General features: G+C 39.2%; 1 protein-coding gene across 3 annotated transcripts; it reads right to left on the reverse strand.

The window, feature by feature from the left end:
- Window positions 1-4,892: 4,892 nt before the first annotated feature.
- On the reverse strand, window positions 4,893-19,585 carry LOC147109349 (glia maturation factor beta-like). 3 transcript variants are annotated; one of them, XM_086003212.1, is made up of 7 exons: window positions 19,364-19,585; window positions 18,914-19,010; window positions 15,495-15,544; window positions 15,044-15,095; window positions 12,833-12,913; window positions 10,366-10,439; window positions 4,893-5,929 (listed from the first exon to the last, which is right to left on the reverse strand). In XM_086003212.1, the coding sequence occupies exons 1-7, from the start codon at window positions 19,364-19,366 to the stop codon at window positions 5,858-5,860; spliced, it is 429 nt and encodes a 142-aa protein (XP_085859338.1). In that variant the 5' UTR covers window positions 19,367-19,585; the 3' UTR covers window positions 4,893-5,857. The 3 variants fall into 3 exon arrangements, with proteins under 3 accessions (XP_085859338.1, XP_085859339.1, XP_085859340.1); XM_086003213.1 differs by lacking the exon at window positions 19,364-19,585 and adding an exon at window positions 19,122-19,295; XM_086003214.1 differs by lacking the exon at window positions 19,364-19,585 and adding an exon at window positions 18,469-18,487 and having other exon boundaries at window positions 18,914-18,975.

Genomic DNA, 19,585 nt, shown 5'->3' on the forward strand with positions numbered 1-19,585 from the left:
ATTCACTCCCTCCTCCATTGGTGTACCGTGGCTGCAGTATGTACCATCTACAAGATGCACTGCAGCAACTCACCAAGGCATCTTCAACAGCACCTCCCAAACCCTTGACCTCTACCGCCATTGTCTAGAAGGACAAGGGCAGCTGGTGCATGGGAACATCATTACCTCCAAGTTCCTCTCCATGTCACACACCATCCTGACTTGGAAATATATCGCCATTCCTTCATCGTCGCTGGGTCAAAATCCTGGAACTCCCTCCCTAACAATACTATGGGAATACCTTCACCACACCGACTGAATCGGCGGCTCACCGCCACCTTCTCAAGGGCAATTAGGGATGGGCTATAAATGCTGGCCTTGTCAGCGACACCCACATCCCATGAATGAATAAAATATTTTTTTTTTTAAAGACTGAGAAGCAGAACAGTTTGAGTAGTAAAGGCAATTAATTTTTGGAATGTAGTCAGGACAGTTTTCTAGAACAATACATTTTAGAACAGACAAGGGTACAGTTCATACAGGACTTTGTGTTTGCATAACAAACCAGAATTAGTTAACAACTTGCAAATAGTAACCATAATATGATTGAATTTGGTTTGAGGAGAAAAGAGTCTCAAATCAAGACCTTAAATTTAAGTGAGGCAAACTTTGAAGGGATGAGAAATAAATTTGACTACAGTAAATTGGGCTGAACTGTTACTGGGTAAACAGACAAACAGTGGGAAGTATTCAAAGAAGTATTTGGTACAATACAAAACCAATGCGTGCTCCCAAAAGACAAAGGCTCCACTTGTACAGTTAAGCAACCATAGCCAACAAACAAATACGAGGCAGTATCAAACAAAGAAAAGGCCTACATCAATGCATGGAACAGTGGAAATCCAGCAGTCTGGGAGAGTTAGAAAAAACAACAAAGTGATAAAGAAAGAAGTGGGAAAAAACTCGTAAGGGATATTAAAGCTAACATCAAGTTTTTATATTTAAATATATATTAATAGAGTGTGGTGAAGGGGAATGTGGGCCCATTAACAGCAAATGCAGGTAAGACTTGCATATCCAAGTTTGCAGCAACAGTAAGTTGCATAGATGGGAGCAGGTAGTTACAAAGGAACATAGGTTCACTAGATTTATTCCTGGGATGAGGGGGATGTCCTATGAGGAGAGATTGAGCCTACACTCTCAAGTTTAGAAGAATGAGAGGTGATCTCATTGAAATATATAAGATTCTGAGGGGGATTGACAGGATAGATGCTGAGAGGTTGTCTCCCCTGGCTGGAGAGTCTGGAACTAGGGGGCATAGGCTCAGGATAAGGGGTCAGCCATTTAAGACAGAGATGAGAAAGAATTTCTTCATTCAGAGTGTTGTAAATCTCTGGAATTCTTTACCCAAAAGGGCCGTGGATGCTGAATCGTCAAGTATATTCAAGGCTGAGATATAGATTGATTTTTGGACTCTAGGGGAAATCGAGGGATATGGAGATCAGGCAGGAAAGTGGAGTCGAGGTCAAAGATCCAGCCATGATCTTATTGAATGGCGGAACATGCTCGCGGGGCGGTGTGGCGTACTCCTGTTCCTAATTGTTATGTTCTTATAGACCAAATGAATGGGCAAAATGGTGGCAGATGGAGTTCAATGTGGGGAAGTGAGATCACTCACTTTGGATCAAAGAAAGACAAATCAAAAAATGTTATTGGGGAGACTAGGAGCTGCGTAGGAGCAACGGGATTTGTGTGTCTATGTTCACAAATCACTAAAAGCTAGTGCACAGGTACAAAAAAGTTATCAAAAGGCTAATGGAATGTTGGTCTTATCTGAAGGGGGCTGGAATACAAAAGTGAAGAGGTTATACTTCAGTTGTAGAGCACCTTGGTCAGACCCCTATCTGGAGTACTGCATTCAGTTTTAGGCACAGCACCTCAGCAAAGTTATATTGGCTTTGCAGGGGGTACAGCACAGATTCACCAGAGTGATACTGGGGCTTAAAAGGGTAAATGGATTGGATAGTGAAACTGGGGGTAGAATTGGTCCACATTACACCAGTTTTGTGGGTAGAAAACTGGTGCGGAGATACAATTTAGAGGGTTAAGATCCCACGCAAGAGCAGCACTAGAAACGTCCATCACCATATTGGTTCGAGCACTGTACAGAGGGCCTGGAGGCCACCCAAAACAGATGTTAGGCCCCTTGAATATGGTAACATCAGTCTTGGGACCCAAACCAGAAATTGATTTGACCTGAACGTAGCAGGCATCCAGTCTGTTCAGGATTACCATGTCAACATGTGTAAAGAGACTGCTGGAGGCCACCACTAAAAAGGGTTTAAAAAAAAAAAAATTAGCTTATTGCAGTGCTCTTCCTAGCTCCACATTAAAACAGCTATCTGTTGCTCCACCTCCGGATTGCCTCTTCTGCTCCCGGATACACATTAAGCCCTCAACAACCGCAAGCTACTTTTGGGGCTACGTACAGCCAATTTACCAAAGTATGATGCAGTAGTATACTTCAGAATTTTCTATATAAAACTAACACCTCTCTCATGGTATTACTCACATTGGTCATTACCACACTTCAAAACTATCCCATGTGAGAAGGGGCTAGATGGGTCAACTGAGAGGAACTCAATTGCACATTTTTCTTCTTCTTGAAGATACTGTAATATAGTCATGGGTCATTCATTAAAATACCCATGTTAACATTTCTCAAACTCTTTGTTTTACCGGTTAAGTGTGTGTGTGAGCATAGAAAGAACCACTACATTTTTTCCCCACCTATAATCTTTATTCTAAATCCGAGAAAGGGAAAAAATTGAAAATATTCAGAACAGATACAATCTAGTTCAGTTACAATTCACCTTGACACTTACTGCAAACATCATGCATTTCAACACACAAGTATTATGTAGCTTTTTAGTACAAAACATCAAATGTTAAACTAAACAGAAAATGTCTTTAAAAGTAAAGGATTTGTCATAGCTTGTTTTGTGCAGTTGTAGTCCCAAAAACTCGGCTTTTGTGTTTAAAACAACTTGCATTTATATAGCGCCTTTAACATAGTAAAACGGCCTAAGGCGCTTCACAGCAGCGTTAACAAATTTTGACACCGAGCCACATAAGGAGATATTGGGACAGATGACCAAAAGCTTGGTCAAAGAGGTAGGTTTTACAGGGTGTCTTAAAAGGAGTTTTAGGGAGGTAATTCCAGAGCTTAGGGCCTAGGTAGCTGAAAGCATGGCCGGCAATGGCGGAGCGATTATAATAGGGGATGCAGAGATCTTGGAGGGTTGCAAGGCTGGAGGAGGTTAGCGATAGGGTGGGGAGAGGCCATGGAAGGATTTGGAAACAAGGATAAGAATTTTAAAATGAAGGTGTTACTGGACCGGGAGCCAATGTAGCTTAGCGAGCACAGGGGTGATGGATGACAAGACTTGGTGGAAGTTAGGATCCGGGCAGCAGAGTTTTGGGTGAGCTCAAGTTCATGGAGGGTGGAAGATGGGAGGCTGGCCAGGAGAGCGTTGGAATAGTCAAGTCGAGAGGTCATGAAGGCATGGATGAGGGTTTATTAAAACCATTAAAGCTAAAAGCTTAAAAACACAAAAATGCTCACCTTAAACTGTAATTCTGATGCACTATAAAAGGCCATCACAGTAATATTGCAGACATGTTTATTAATACCTTTTGTGCAATAGTTCTAATATAACAGCCCTAGAAAACAGGTACATCTTGTAAAATGTCATATGAATTCTGTTTTCAAATGGTGAGGATTTAGCTTGCAACAGACAAAATACAACTGGTGTACAAAAACTCAAATTTGAAGTGTGTTAGAATTGTGTTATTTGTGCAGAAAGCATACTGGGCAAATGCTGGTGTTAAACTACCTCTATCAATTTAGCACAAGCTAGCATACAACAATTTTTTCAATTGCAGTCATTTTGGAATGTTCATTAGAAAAGTAGTATGTTAATAAGAGACCATTGTGCAAAAGCTATTCTTTGCACATATTTAGATGCAAGTAAATTACAGTTTGAACATTGTTTCCTAATAGTCTCCAATGAAATCGTAGTCGCAGCTTCCATAGGAAGGATGCTATAGGCATTGTAACAATCACTTATTGCAATACTTCAAATACCTACTGCATGCCTAATTAACTCTTCAAGCACGGAATGCATTAACTTCCACTATATGTAATAAATGGCATTTACATTCTTTTGTACATAACAAATGTCCATTTGGTTGATTCCATCCTATTCAAATTAAGATGCAATTTGGATTATTAGCTTCCAATTCAAATTCAAGAGATTAATTCTTAAGAAGAATCGCAATATAGACCACCTTCTTCCAAGTGGTATAAAAGGTGGATTAATTTGAAGACCATAGCAAGAAAAGGAATATAGTAAGAAACAGGTTTGTTCCCTACTCTGACTTATACTTACTACTATACAAGGGGAGTCAAGCAGAGGCAGGGGGGCAGAAGGAAAGAGGAAGCACAAGAGCACTCTCCCATGCTTCCTGCACTGCTACTGGAAGTAGTACAGTAGTAGGCCATCTGCTCCCTTGGATACAGGGAGGAGAAGAATTTGAAGCAAGTCAAATCTGGAATTAGCCTATACACCTGTAGTTCATGTGACTAAATGGATTTTCAAAAATCATGATCTTTCTTTGGGAAACTATGATTTGGGTTTATGAAGTAGTTTGCTTCTTTCTTTGGGAAACTATGATTTGGGTTTATGAAGTAGTTTGCTCCTTACACAAGTATTAAGCAGAATGTCACAAATTATAAAAAGGATGAAAATGCAATAAAAACCATTTTAAAAATGGATTAACAGAGAGCAGGTGATTATAGGCTTGAGATATAAATAATCTGCATAGGTGCAAGCAAAAAGTAGACCAAACTGTCAAGGAGAGAAAATTTGTTTAATCTTGTTCCTGACAGCATGCATTTTAGTCCAGGATCATTTGAACAAACTTACATTTTCAAATATGTTATCTAGAATTAGATCCTTGTTGTAAAGGGACATTTTACTTTCAAACAAAAATCCTTAACAATACCCTTTTAAAATAAAGACAACTATAAACAAGATTTGATCAACCAATTGGTCATTTTAAGTCATTGTTAGTATACAGATAAACTGGGCTTCTCAAATGTTGACTGAAGCTTAGTTAAAGGAGCCAGACATTGAAAACCAGCTATTATGGAATTTGCATGCAAAATTGCTTATTTAAAAAACAATTAAGAATCAAGACAAATTTCCAAGATAAAAATAATAGGATATGTACAAAGTCATGCCAGGGAAACAAGGCTAGGACACAGCATTTTCAGTTTTATAAGCAATAGCAGAAAAGTCTGGATTATTTGCAGTATCAGACAAGACCAATGCAAAAGACCCACTTCATACGGAATTATCATCCACGATTTAATTTAGTTTTCCTACTCAAGAGCAAAACATTTTAATGTTAAGTATCAAACTATGGCCAATTTTAGATAATGAACTGGGGATTAAAGCTAAAAACATTAATTTATGACCTTCAACCAAGTAGGAAGAATGAATTTTGATGTCCTCTGCTTGTATTGTACTTGAATCAGAGGTCAAAAGACTGCTCTATCCAAGTGTGCCAGCAGACCCTGGTCTTTTCTTATTTTTCTGGCTCATACCAAAGAACAAAAGAACAAAAAGGGTGAAGTGCTTGAAGAGTTAATTTTCTTGGAAAACTGCATTCAACATTTTCAGTGTGTAAATCCATTACAGCTTGGAACACAGTACAAAAATCATTTAATTTTCCAGTTTATGTGAAGTAAATATTCAATATTCAAGCTTGTTTTATTAGTTCATACAAAGCAAAATGCAAGTCAAGTCACATTCTAACGGAAAAATCCCAGTTTTTTGCAGAGCCACTCTTCAGTAAAGTCTTCTGTATTTCTAATTTCAAACACCTGAAAGAAAAAAATATATACTTAAAACACTAATTCAAGTGACTCCTTTATCTCTGAACTGCAACAAATTACTGTAGTCTGAATTCTTGATAAATGCTTATTTTGAGAGACAACCCAATAGCATAGCACACTATCAGTTAATGAGCAAAGCTAACATTTTTGTCTGTTTAGCTGCGGACTAAATTAATTTCTGCAATTCAGAAAAACTAATCAAGATAGATTTTAATCTTATTCTTCAAGAAGGGGAGCGCTCATTGTACTGTACTTTAAGCTTCAACAATGAATAGTGTCCCCAGGCTTGTAGGGAGCAGGGGAAGGAGAGAAAGAGAAGGCAGAACAATCAGTGCCCTAATGACTATCAAATGACCTCCACTGGAACACATGTTGATGCTAACTGATCAGGCTCAGAAGAGTGCAAGATACTGGACAATGCTGTTTATTTAAAATATAGTTTCACATGTTTAAAGATAGTTATTAAACAATTGAAAAAACCTGGACAGCAGCTATGATAATTTTGTACAAAAGCAGATCGTGTCCTAGATTATAATTTGGACCAATATCATCTTCCAATTACATCCTAGCAGCAGTTTCAATAGCTGTTTCGAGGTGAACGTGCTCTTCAGCATTCATTTACCTCTTTGTGCCAGGAAGTGCTTGCAACCTTTAATTCATCAGCAGTGATGCCATTGTGGATATTGGCTCAACAAGTGCAGAGAGTGGCCATAGGCATTCTGTCCCATGCTGATGCCTCACTTTGATGGTTTTCAGTTTCTACCATCAGTTTGCTTCTTTTTCCACCAGTGAAGACAGATAACAACAGCTTGCAATTGTAGCTCAGATCCTCAATTTGCCTCCTGCTCCATAGATTGCATCAACACTAGCATGGGGCTGGGGGTGATGGAGAAAGGTACTCCATGTCCATTCTGAACAACTTGACAATTATCAAAGAATTAGACTGGGCTGACTAGGACAGAGTTGAAGTTAAGCCTCTTGAAAACGTGAGGCTTGACATGTTTCCTGAAGACCACTAACAGTAATTTATATGTGCTGCTACATATAAGGACTGAGATGGTCCTTGCTATGCTTGCAGCCACATCTGCATACACAACAAGCAGCTTGTTGGATCTATTCTACCATATGCTACCCATAATACACAGCATTAAACTTGTTCTGGGAATAGATTTTCTTAATTTTCTTTAGGTTTTTCCTTTACAGAACTCACGCGCTGAAGTCAGATGACAGCTTTTCCATCTATCCAGCCATCCTGAATTGGCTGTGAATTCTGGACATCCATTTGAAACCAATGCTTTCTCTAGGATAGCACTACTAGTGGATATATCCCTTTTTTGTTGTGTGAACCACAATACTACATTCAGCTTTGCTTTTTCAGCACACACCCATGCCTTGAGGCAACTGTACTGTACCTTCCTTCTACTTTGCAGTGGTTCTGCTTCCATTTTGACACAGTAGCCTCTACGCCACCATGACCAGCTGCAACTCCCCTGCCATAATTCATCCTTCAAGCTGAAGCTCCATTCGTCTGTCTCAGACAATGGTACCCTCATCTCTTCCTCTTCTAACCCATGGAGAATTGTATGCAAGAGTAGAAGATGAAGACTATGAGAGTGATTTCCCGTTGCTCAGGAGATTAAATTGCAGAATGAGTCAACAGAGTATTCAGGTTGCCAAGGGACTTATTAAATAGAGAGTTTCACTATTCAAAGATCCAACTGTAAATCAAACTGAACATTATACAAGATATAGGAATACAAAAGCAGTTTTGTTTCCAAAGGAAGAAAGGATAGTACAGTGATTTGGGATCTGAAATGCAGACTGGGTGTCCGCTTTACGGAACACCTCCGTTCAGTCCGTAAGTGTGACCTTGAGCTTCTGGTTGCTTGTCACTTTAATTCTCCGCTCCACTTCCACTCTGACCTCGGCTTCTTACACTGTTCCAATGAAGCTCAACAAAAGCTCGAGAAACAGCACCTCATCATTTGATTAGGCACTTTACAGCCTTCTGGATTCAACATAGAGTTCAACCATAACCTCTGCCCCTATTTTTTCCACATGGTAGCTGTTGATGTTTCTGCCATTCCCATTTACACCTCCTCTTGACTCATCTTTTGTTTCTTTACTTGTCCCATTACCATCTCCTTTTGCTTTCTACTATCATACCTTGTGTCATTTAATCTCTCCTGTCTTCCACCCCATCACAGACCTTCCCTTTTGTTCTTTCCTCTCCTCCCCCCTCTCCCTGCCTCTGCACCTGCTTAAAATCTGTTGCAGCTCTAACTTTTTCCAATGCTGATGAAAGGTCATCGACCTGAAACGTTAACTCTGTTTCCCTCTCCACAGATGCTGCCTGACCTGCTGAGTATTTCCAACATGTTCTGTTTCTATTTCAGATTTCCATTTCAGATTTCCAGCATTCACAGTATTTTGATATCTTAAACTGATGTTCAAATCTGCCTGGTGGCCAGTATACAATTGCAAATAAGACTCAGATTGTAGAGAAAAAACAGTTTGCATTTCCATAGAGTTCCTCATATGCAGGGAGACATTTCAAAGTTATTTATACGGAGGAGAAAACAGTGGATGTCGAGAAGGAGGGTGGCAAAGGCATGGTTAAAGACAGGCTTTGAAGAGGCTTCTAAAGATTGCAAGGAACTAGGCAGGAGTTACACAGCAGAGAGCATCAACATAATGAGTGGCAATGAAACGTGAAGGTGCTGGAAACATGTATTAGCCTGGTTTGAGAGAGAAGGGTGCGTGTGGGGAAACAAAACTGAAGGGAATTACAGACAAAGTCGGGCAAGGCCATGGAGATATCAAGCCTCAAGGTGATGGAAGACATGGACTAAGGTTTAAGTGCTGGAATGGGAGAAAAAAGATTGGTGCGGTGTTAGGCAATGTTGCAGGAGATGGAAGAAAGCAGGCTTGATCATGGAGTGCACGACGTAGAGCTCGAGGTCGAACACCATGCTAAATTTTGACATCTGACATACTGAGGTGGCAAAAATCATAAAACCATTAATGAATTATCAGCTCCTAGCATCACTCTAGGAAGTCCGTTCAAGTGCACGCAACATAAACGGAGTGTAATTTGGTACCTTAAAAGTTTCCCCAATGCCCTAGTAGGTAAAGTCACCACCCAATGTGCCACACCGACCAGAAGATGCTCAGTTAAAAAATCCCAGTCTGTACCAAATTAATTGATTGTAGGCAGAGAAGCAGTTGGACAGCCACAATTTGTCTCAGGGTCAATGCGCTACAAAGTGGAAAGCAAACAGCAAGAAATTCCCACTTCTGATTGTTACTCATTGATCCTTCCTGGAAAATGCTCATGCACGGACAAGGGGTCTGAAAAGGTTATTTCAGCCGAGATTGCTTGCACATGTCTTAAGCCCACACATTATCTACTGGTGCCGGGTACTGGAGGATTGCTGGCACCCAAAGAATCACAGCCAGCAAGAATGTGTTTCCATAGAGGGGAAAAAACAAAGCCTTTGTAACCATTCTTGGTCATTTGCATTTGAAGTACCATCCACACAATCCTAAAAAGTTAGTTATTTATTCAATACAGAAAGAGGAACTTACGCAACACAGTTTCCAAGCTCATAGTGAAGGAATAAAAAGCATTTAAAAGCATACAATTTGATGCCACATGCCCATGCAGGAATAACTAATATCATTTATATTAACAGCAACTCCACTTGACAGCACTGTAAACTAAACACAGTGATGATAATGCCTTTGGTAGCTACCAGGTGCCATCACATACTCTACATGCTGCAGTTTTTCTGGCCTCAGGCAGGTTAAACTTTTAATCTGCTATGTGTGGTTTTCTTGTATGGACTTTCAACATTGAAGGCGGCCTGCGGTCAGAAAGTTAGTCACTATAACTATGCAGTTGTTTCCCACATTACAACAGTGACTCCACTTCAAAAGTACTTCATTGGCTGTAAAGCGCTTCGAGACGTCCGGTGGTCGTGAAAGCCGCTATATAAATGCAAGTCTTTCTTCATTTCCGAAAAGCACTAAATTCCATGCTGCAATGATTTCAAAGCATTGGGAGATAAACCACACAGAACAACTGCAGGTAGCAATTCTACAACATATAGCCCAGGGGAAAAGGTGATGTAAACAGCTTGCAGTCAGTCATTCTCCCCTTTCTTATAATACCCCAATGAAGGTTTGCATTCTGCTTGCAACAGCACAGTATGGCACCAGTAGACTGAAATTGTTAGAGTCATTCCTCTAGCATAGAGGAATTGTTTTAACTTTCACCCAATTGCCCCCCCCCCCAAAATATTCACTTTAACGTGGAAACCATTATAAAACAGGCAGATTATAGTTATCAGCTTGTAAAAATGAGAGCTGTATACACAAGTTCTGTAAAAAAACATGCTGATAATTAAATTATAAACTCTCACCTTGGTAAACTCTGCCATATCCACCAATCCAATTTTGCTACCAGCATACATCATTTGCTGTTCAGGCTTGCAACCTAAAATCAAAAGCCACAGAAAGCCATTACAAACTAGAAACTGATTTTTAAATTCAGAAGAGATTGTAGTTTTGCACCATCCTGTGCATTCCTTCACAGCCAATCCTACTTCCATCCAGGATAAGGAACTTGTCTACATGTCGTACGAAATTCTCTCGATACCGATGTCTTTACGATTGTGAAGGTTTATAAGGAGCGATACTGTTTTCATTATGTCAGCATGATGTTACATAAGGGCACAGTTTTAAGATGATCAAAAAAGGAATTAAAAGGGGTTATTTTTTTGCCAGAAACTATATATTTGAAACAGATTCCAGGAAGTGTTCTGAAATGGAATTAGATACTTGCTTGAAAAAGAAAAATATTGTCGGGTATGGAGACCAAGCAGATATTGCACTTCATAATTCAAACCTGAAGAGATTTTATTGTCTGTAATGGTTTTAACATGTGGCTGTGTCAGCTACTGCACTGACACTTCAACAGCTAAAAGCAGAACCATTAAACTACTGATTCAGAATTGAATCCCAGTGGTGTAATGTGGGATAAGCTATTGTACATAGCTTATCACACTGAATACCACGACATCCAGATATTCTGCACTTGCTATACTGAGGCATTTTACTGAGATCCCTACAACAGTATATCAATTTTCTTTCAGTAGATTATGTATGTTTTGCAGTGGTACAGACTTGCCTTATTTAACCTGAATAAACCTAAAGAGGTAAAATTTCCAACAAAAAAAACCAATATTTCTTCTGGAACACATAGTAAATACTAGAAAAACTTCAGGTTATTAATTAATTGTTCAATCGTAACTGGTAAAAGCTGTATCTTGCTGCAGCAGTCAAAAGTATTTATGATTAGCTACTGTGTTTTTATATTCAACAAAATACTAAGTAATTACACTAACATTTCAACTCAAATGGAAGGAGTTTTACTATGGCAACCAGTCACAGCAGGAATGAGAAATCAAGCCTCATTAAAAAGAAACAAATATATTCTGTTTGTGGAAGAGGAAAAGCAGTGGATTATTCCATTTGTAAGAAATAACCATCAGAATTGCTGATATACATTAATTTCTAAGTATTTAGAAAGGGTTTGGTAACTGGCACAATGCATTACAATGTTAACAGGCTATCCCACAGTGTGCTAGGACACAGGACCGATTCCCCATGCTGCAGAATTCCCGATCCGAGTCTAGACATCTTCCATACAATGAAGGAGAAAAAAAAACTCTCATGTATTTGGTAATGCTAACAGTGCATTCATTTTTTGTTGAATTATATGGCACGATTTCAAGCAAGCAATTTGAGCAGCAATAGATAGTGCAACACAAGAGTTGCTTACACTATGGTATTGCCATGACTTTAATGCCAAGAGTACGTGATTTTACTTATGTACACATTAGTCTGCAGTTTTTTTTAAATTCACTTATGGGATGTGGGCGTTGCTGGCAAGGCCAGCATTTATTACCCATCCCTAGTTGCCCTCGAGAAGGTGATGGTGAGCCACCTTCTTGAACCACTGCAGTCCGTGTAGTGAAGGTACTCCCACAGTGCTGTTAGGGAGGGAGTTCCAGGATTTTGACCCAGCGACGATGAAGGATCGACAATATACTTCTAAGTCAGGATGGTGTGTGACTTGGAGGGAAACTTGGAGGTGGTGGTGTTCCCATGCGCCTGCTGCCCTTGTCCTTCTAGGTGGAAGAGGTCACGGGTTTGGGAGGTGCTGCAGTACATCTTGTAGATGGTACACACTGCAGCCACGGTATGCCGGTGGTGGAGAGAGTGAATGTTTAAGGTGGTGGATGGGGTGCCAATCAAACTGGCCGCTTTGTCCTGGATGGTGTCGAGCTTCTTGAGTGTTGTTACAGCTGCATTCATCCAGGCAGTCTTTTCATCCTCCACCAACATAGAATACTAACTTCATTATCGATTTTCAATATAAAAGCATTTCAGCATGTAATAACTAAACTGCTTTGAATAATTCTGAATATCTTTAGCAATAAACTGACATAGAAACAAGGAATAAAAAAAAGCAGTTTTGGTTTTAAATTGGAGATTTATGACCCTTTACAAGGTGTGATTAGATCAAGGTACATTCTGATCCTATCTCAGTCCATATCATGCTTACATCAAGCACTATTATAGGAAACAGAACTCTTCAGAAGCAATATTTTGAAATATCGCTTAATAATTCATAATCTGCTGAAAATTCACAAAACAAGAAAAAGGTAACAAATTTTTAAAAAGGAAGCGTCTTTGGTAAGCTAAAGTATGAAGAGAGAACATGCAGGAACCACACACATTATTCTTTTGAGACAAAAATCATACACAAGTGATGTGTTGACATGAAGACAAATTGAAAAAGAACTTGAGAAATTGACCACTTACCACAAGGACTAAAGAATATAAAGCATAGCGGATAGGAGATCCTTCCATCAGTATGTGTATATTTGTAGCTGTATACTACAAATGTGGTTAGTTAAGAAAATGACAGCAGTTTTAAATTGATTACCCACACTTCAGTTTGAGGGAAAAACCATTATAAAATTTGAGATAATGAACCTGTCCTTTCTATTTTAAGATGGGTCAAATGGCCTTCCTTATCCATAATTATCCTGGAATTATAACTTGTATTTCTATAGCGCCTTTAATGTAGTAAAACGTCCCAAGGTGCTGCACAGTAGTATTTTAAGACGAAAAAATTTGACACCAAGCCACATAAGGATAAATTAGGGCAGGTGACCTAAAGCTCGGTCAAAGAGGTAGGTTTAAGGAGCGTCTTAAAGGAGGAAAGAGGGGTAGCGAGGCGGAGAGGTTTAGGCAGGGAATTCCAGAGCTTAGGGCCTAGGTAACAGAGTACAGCCAATGGTTGAGTGATTATAATCAGGGATGCTCAAGAGGGCAGAATTAGAGGAGCGCAGATATCTCGGAGGGTTGTGGGGCTGAAGAAGATTACAGAGATAGGAAGGGGCGAGACCATAGAGAGATTTGAAAACAAGGATAAGAATTTTGAAAACGAGGCATTGCTTAACCGGGAGCCAATGTAGGTCAGCAAGCACAGGGGAGATGGGCGAACAGGACTTGGTGCCAGTTAGGACACAGGCAGCCGAGTTTTGGATGACCTCAAGTTTACGTAGGGTGGAATGTGGGAAGCCAGTCTTGCGTATAGTGCATTACACATTAAATATGTGTGGATAACACTATCGAAAGAAGGAGTAAAAACAAGTTTCACACATTTCTCATTGGTTCAAATAAGCAACTTAAGCATACTAATTCAATGAAATACAAGTCAAAGAACCCGCAAGAAAGCAACCATTGAAAAGTTGCAATTTCAGCCAAGTATGCTGTTCTATTTATTTTTTCCAAAGTGGATCTAGCTGTCAATTTTATTTCTAGCCCATCTCATATTTAGTGATTTCTGCTGGCAAGAGAATTACAAAATAAATCTTTCCTGATGTTTCACCCACAAAGGTCCAGCAGAGGCCCAAGGATAGTAATTAGAAGTGAGCCCTCTGGCCTGGAGACACTGGAAATCAATTGCAGTGCCCAGCTGAGTCTAGCTAACGCAACACAGAAGATAGATGGAACTGGGAAACCTCGCATTTTGTACATCTCTGTATAATTATAATTTTTAAAAAAGTGATGCAACAATTCCTTTAATTACACAGACTCTCTTTTTAATTACTGTGACCTTTTGCATTCTTTGGTTAAACAACTATGTTTATATAAGCTTCCTGAGCTACAAGGTCTACATTTAATTGGACACTTAAAAGGCTCATTAGCATAAAATGCTATAAGTAAGCTCTCGATTACTTGTTGGTGTGGACCCCAAATTCAACCCCTGGTCAATGTTGAATTGACTGATCTCAGACAATACATTTGAGAGTGGAGAGGGAAAACAAACCATGAACGTCAATGCCAGCTGGTCATTCCTAGCTGATATTTAGTGACTTTTGCCGGAAAGAGAACACGTGGTCATCAGGCAAGCAAGTTATCAGAGTGAGCTGTAGTCACTTCCAAACTCCTTGGTAGAATAGCCTACTGACTCTTACCGTCCTTGGTCATTCATGAAGAATAAACACACTGGCTAGATGCTGGTGGGCTCCTAGTGACCCCCCCAAAAAAACAAACCCAGCATGAGCCACTGATTTAAGGAAGAAGTAGGAAGGTTATTTTAAAAAACCCACACATCCATTTAGATATACAATTCTGGTCAAATGAAAAATACCTTATTCCAATTGTGATGCATGCCGTGATTCACAAAGGTTGGCCATTGGAAGTCATTCCTATAGTTTGATGTGCATTTAGTTAAAATATTTTGTGCCACTATTGCATACTAAACAGGCCTACTAAAATAATACTGGACCACCCAATAATTATAATCAACTTAGATTGGCATATGGTAGCAAATGATTACCAAACATTTCCCTCCCTACACAGAAAGTCTGCTTCAAATTTAACACCTACTTTTTTCCATTACATAAATTTCATAATTGAAAATCTATATTTTAAATGATTTTATGTTATTTTGTGACAAGTGATCTGGAAAAATCATACGGATAAATAAGATTTCTCAAAACTTAAAAGCAAGAAAAGGATATCTGGGCTGCTGTTCAGGTAGTTCATTCTTGAGTTCTTCTGGGGAAATATCCTAAATTAACAGTACCACAATTATATACACTTCACCAGCAATAGGTTAGTCTACTGTAATATGCAGACAATTTTGACAGCTTGTGTACACACATTTTACAATTTTCCTTCCTCTCATCTATAAACAGAGCCCTTGTCTTCTCCTATCTTAAGATAGAGCTGTCCAGGCTCAGATGGAGCCTTGGTCAGAGCACTCATCTTCATATGAATCTGACTAACTCACAGAAGCTATAAGAGAACTGCAATCCTGCTTAATGAAAATAATCATAGAACCACACTTGCTGTGGAGCCAATAACATTAGAGTCAGTTTTTCCCAAAGTTAAAATATTAAACATGTTGTAAGAATTAAAAAAAACACCACCTGGCTAAAAATGTTTAAGTTAAAAAGATGTGACTAACCTCATGCTCTTCTTCCAGAATCACCATATGTTGCTCCTGATCAATCTTCACTGTGACAAAAAGTAAAAAAATTAAGTGTTTTCTCTGAAAGTACAGATTCATGCACCTGTTAAAACTGAGGCAAGCTAAAAAGATATTGGAAATTATAAAACAAAATACTATACTATAAGCTACCAGTTTATTTTTTATTATTCTTCCATCAAGGATACTCCAAATTAGTTTGCAGTCTCTCATAGGTGATGGAATCATAGAAAAGTGTTCCTTTGGATACAAAGATCAGTGTTTGTTTAATTCACAGCAGTGGCCAAAATACATCTCCTACTTTAGTGTACAGAATAAATATGCCAGTGAATTTTTCCAAGCTTAAAATAATCAGTCTTTGGGTTCTTATTTGAGTATTACAAATTTCATTTGCCTCAAGTTTAAAATCACTTTTTATGCAGTTCCATTTATGTTGATTTATTAGCTTTATTCCCTTAACGAAGGTCTGCTGCAGCACAGAAATAGAAAATGTGGCCCCTCAAAGTATAATTAAAAAACAAGATATGACAGGAACATAACTTGGTAACTGAAGAGCAAAATAGAAGTTATGTTGATATTGCTCAACAATTTACATTTATTAATTATACCCCTCCTGAGTTCACCCCTCCTGAAGCATGTCCAATGGAAAACACACACACACAATTCAGAATATCTAAGCCTTCACTCAAGAAATCCTCGAGCACAGCCCACCAATATTACTGAGAGAGATCCTTTTAGACAGCACATCCACTACCTAGTTTGCATTTCCACAGAACCCCCTCTTCATTTAAAGAACAACCCTGGGGCTGCCTCTGAACAACAGACGACCACTGAATTCATTACTCAAGATCCTTTATATTTTTGTATACAGGTGCCTTACAACCCATTGTTTCACTTCCCCAATTTTAATTGCTATGGGAATGGACTGGATTATAGCCTTTCATATGTAGGACACTGCACTAGCCACAGTAAACTAATGAGCGACCTTAAAAGGTAATTTAGTATTTTTTGGTAATATACCATTTCATAGTTTTATGCTAAAACTGGTTAAAAGTACATCTTCAGAATTTTTGCTTGGGTTCATAGTACTGAAAGGAGAAAAATTCCCTGGCCCAAATGGTATGCTTTGCAGAATACTCGGATGTTGGCGAGGACACAGCAAAGGCATTTGCTACAATTTCTGAGAATCTTAAGAAGCGGGTAGCTTGCCAAAGGATTGAGTACCAAACGGTATAACCATTGTTTCGGAAAGGGACAAAATGGAAAATGACTTTTACGCACACACACACATCAAAGACAGTCAGCATGGATTTGTAAAGGACAGGTTGTACTTGATTATTCATTGTTGTGAAGATTGAGGCATGTGGTGAAGGGAATGTAGCTTTATGGACAGAGAAATAGCTACAGATAGAATGCAGAGAGTAGGAGTAAATTAATGTTTTTCAAATTGGCAGGACCTGGTAGTGGTGTGCCCAGTGTATCTATACTGGGACCTCTGTTTTCCATCTGTTGAAAATGATTTGGACATAGGCACAAAAGGGATGATACCAAAGTTTGCCACTACCAAATTAGGGACATGTCAAACTGAAAAAGAGTGCAAGAGATTGCAGGTCAGAAGACAAGTTACAAGAGCAGGCAGACAAGTGCCTTTTTTTATTTTTATTTTTTTATTTGTTTGCCCCTCAAGGTAGGGTGTAATTCAATGCAAAGAAATGTGAATTAATACATTTTGGGAAAAATAGTGAAAGTAAGTACATCCTAAACAACAAGATTCTTAAGAGTAGAGCAACAGAGAGATCTACATGGGCAGATACATGGGTCTTAAAAAGGTGGGTAAAACTGCAGACAGAAAAAGCTATAAAAAAGACGTAGAATTCTGGTTTTATATAAAAGGAATATTGAATACAAAAGTAGAGGTGAAGTTGAATTTGTACAAGATGTTGATTAGGCCAAAGCCATACTGCATACACCTCTGGTGACCTCTTTATTGGAAGGATATTAAGAGCTGTAGAAAAGGCTTATTTCACAGAGACAGAAAGCTTAAGGGTGGTGAATCTAAGCTATTTCCAAAACTATGAAATGGTTGAGAAGCTGGTCAAAGATTTTTGCCAACCAATAGAAACATCAGTAACAAGTGGCATATACTTAGGATAATCACCAGAAAAATAAAAGGGGAAGTTAGAAGATTTATTTCCCACCACACAGGTTATTAGTACATTGTATGAAGCACCACATGTGGCTATTGACGCAGATCCTATGATTTTTAAGAGAACATGGTAAACATTTGAAAAGGAATGGACAGGGTAACAGGATTAGGACAAATTAGCTCCAATTGAAGAATTAGCATCTGCACAGGCACAATAGGCTGAATTGTGTAAATTATATGCGGGTAAATTTTTACACCGCTTGAGGCGATCGGATAGGCCGCCCTTTTTACACGCCACCCAACTTTACTTTCCATTGACTTCATGGGAAAGTACAATCGGGCAGTCAAGTTGATAGCGTCAGTTTCCTACTGGGCAGGTTCGGTTCAAATTATCCCCCAATTATTTTATGAGGAGAATATTATACTTATCTTTTGGTGCAGATTTAAATTAGAATCTTGCAGAGCCTGAAAAATGGCTAATATCAACATTTTTAAACTGCTTTTAGCAACAGTTTAATCACAGAAGATTAGAGAAAATTTCACAAGCATTATTAAAAGCTAATTTTTCATTAAAACTATCATGCTGGCACGTAACTCCAAATGTACATTGCAAGTGGAATTAAAGGCAGAGAAAATGTTGATGCTAATCAGACATTTTGCTTTATTCGAAAACAAAACCTCAATAGTTTTCTATAAAATTACAATTTTTTCAAATTTTAAACATTTGCCATCTGCATTTGACTTTACTTGAATCCCAAAATCTGATCTAATTACAATTTACAGAATTGGAATTTTATTCGTAATTACCTTCATTCCACCAATCTCACTAAAAATGTAATTGAGATAATTATTTTAGACATCATTAAAACTGTAATCCAGGCCAATATTTGCAGAAACTCATTTGATACAGTGTACATATACAATTTACAATATGAAAATGTTTAATTAATGCCGGAGGTATCCCCTTACGTAACATCAACTGTAACATTTCCATGTGTAATTGCTGACCAGTCGGCTCTGCGCCAGCGATTGCTTTTTCGTAGCCCGCGCGGATGACCTGTTGACGGGCCGCAAGTTTCCAGATTTCGTGCAGAAATCTCAAAGTTGCGGTGGATTTCAAAGGCGGTATGGCGGCGTACTCGACCGCAAAATCCAGGCCATTATGTTATCCTCCCTATTTCTGTGGGCGTTTTAAACGGACGGGGAGTGTCACTGAACCAATGAGTTGACCGTGTTGAGATGTTTCACTCACTTATCAAAGCAGCATTCGTGGTTTCTTTGCGAAAGCGAAATTTTTTCAGCTTTTCCATCAGCTGTTCGTCGACACAGCACAAACTCACTGGGCAGCTCTGAAATGAACGGCATGGGGAGAAGAAGAAAAAACATCCATTAAAAAAACGGAAAGCACAGAAAATAATTAAAAGCGCCGTTGACTAATATTTGTATTTTAATCAAGTTACAGGTGATTTATTGGCTGGTTTCGTCGTCTAGCACGGCCTAATCCGAAAACGAGCAAACAAAACAAAAAATAATACTAATTGTGGAATTTTAGGCGGTGCCGGCGACCGCTCCCCATTCCTTGGGCATATGGCGACAGCTCAAAGGACGGTTTCCCCGGAGCCCCCCCGGTATCCCCGCCACCAGCGAGACGGCAGCTCTGACGGTCGTCGGAGATATTACACACTGCAAGGCCAGTCCTTACCATTTTGTTATTTCTCCCCCACCTTCTCAGCTCCGGCTCCTGTTTTCCCTTCAGCTCTTTCCAGTCTCGTGATTCAGGCAAGCACCAATCAGCACCTGGACCCGTCCGTCCTCAGTCAAATGACATCATCGGGAAGAGCCTGGGGGATCTGGGATGCGGCAGGGAGCGATCAGTCCAGGAAACGGAGTGGGTTCAGGGCTCACTCACTACCTGCCTTAAAAC

This window comes from Somniosus microcephalus, chromosome 12 (assembly GCF_052327205.1).
Source record: "Somniosus microcephalus isolate GS21.2 chromosome 12, FLI_Smic_1.0, whole genome shotgun sequence".
NCBI lineage: Eukaryota > Metazoa > Chordata > Chondrichthyes > Squaliformes > Somniosidae > Somniosus > Somniosus microcephalus.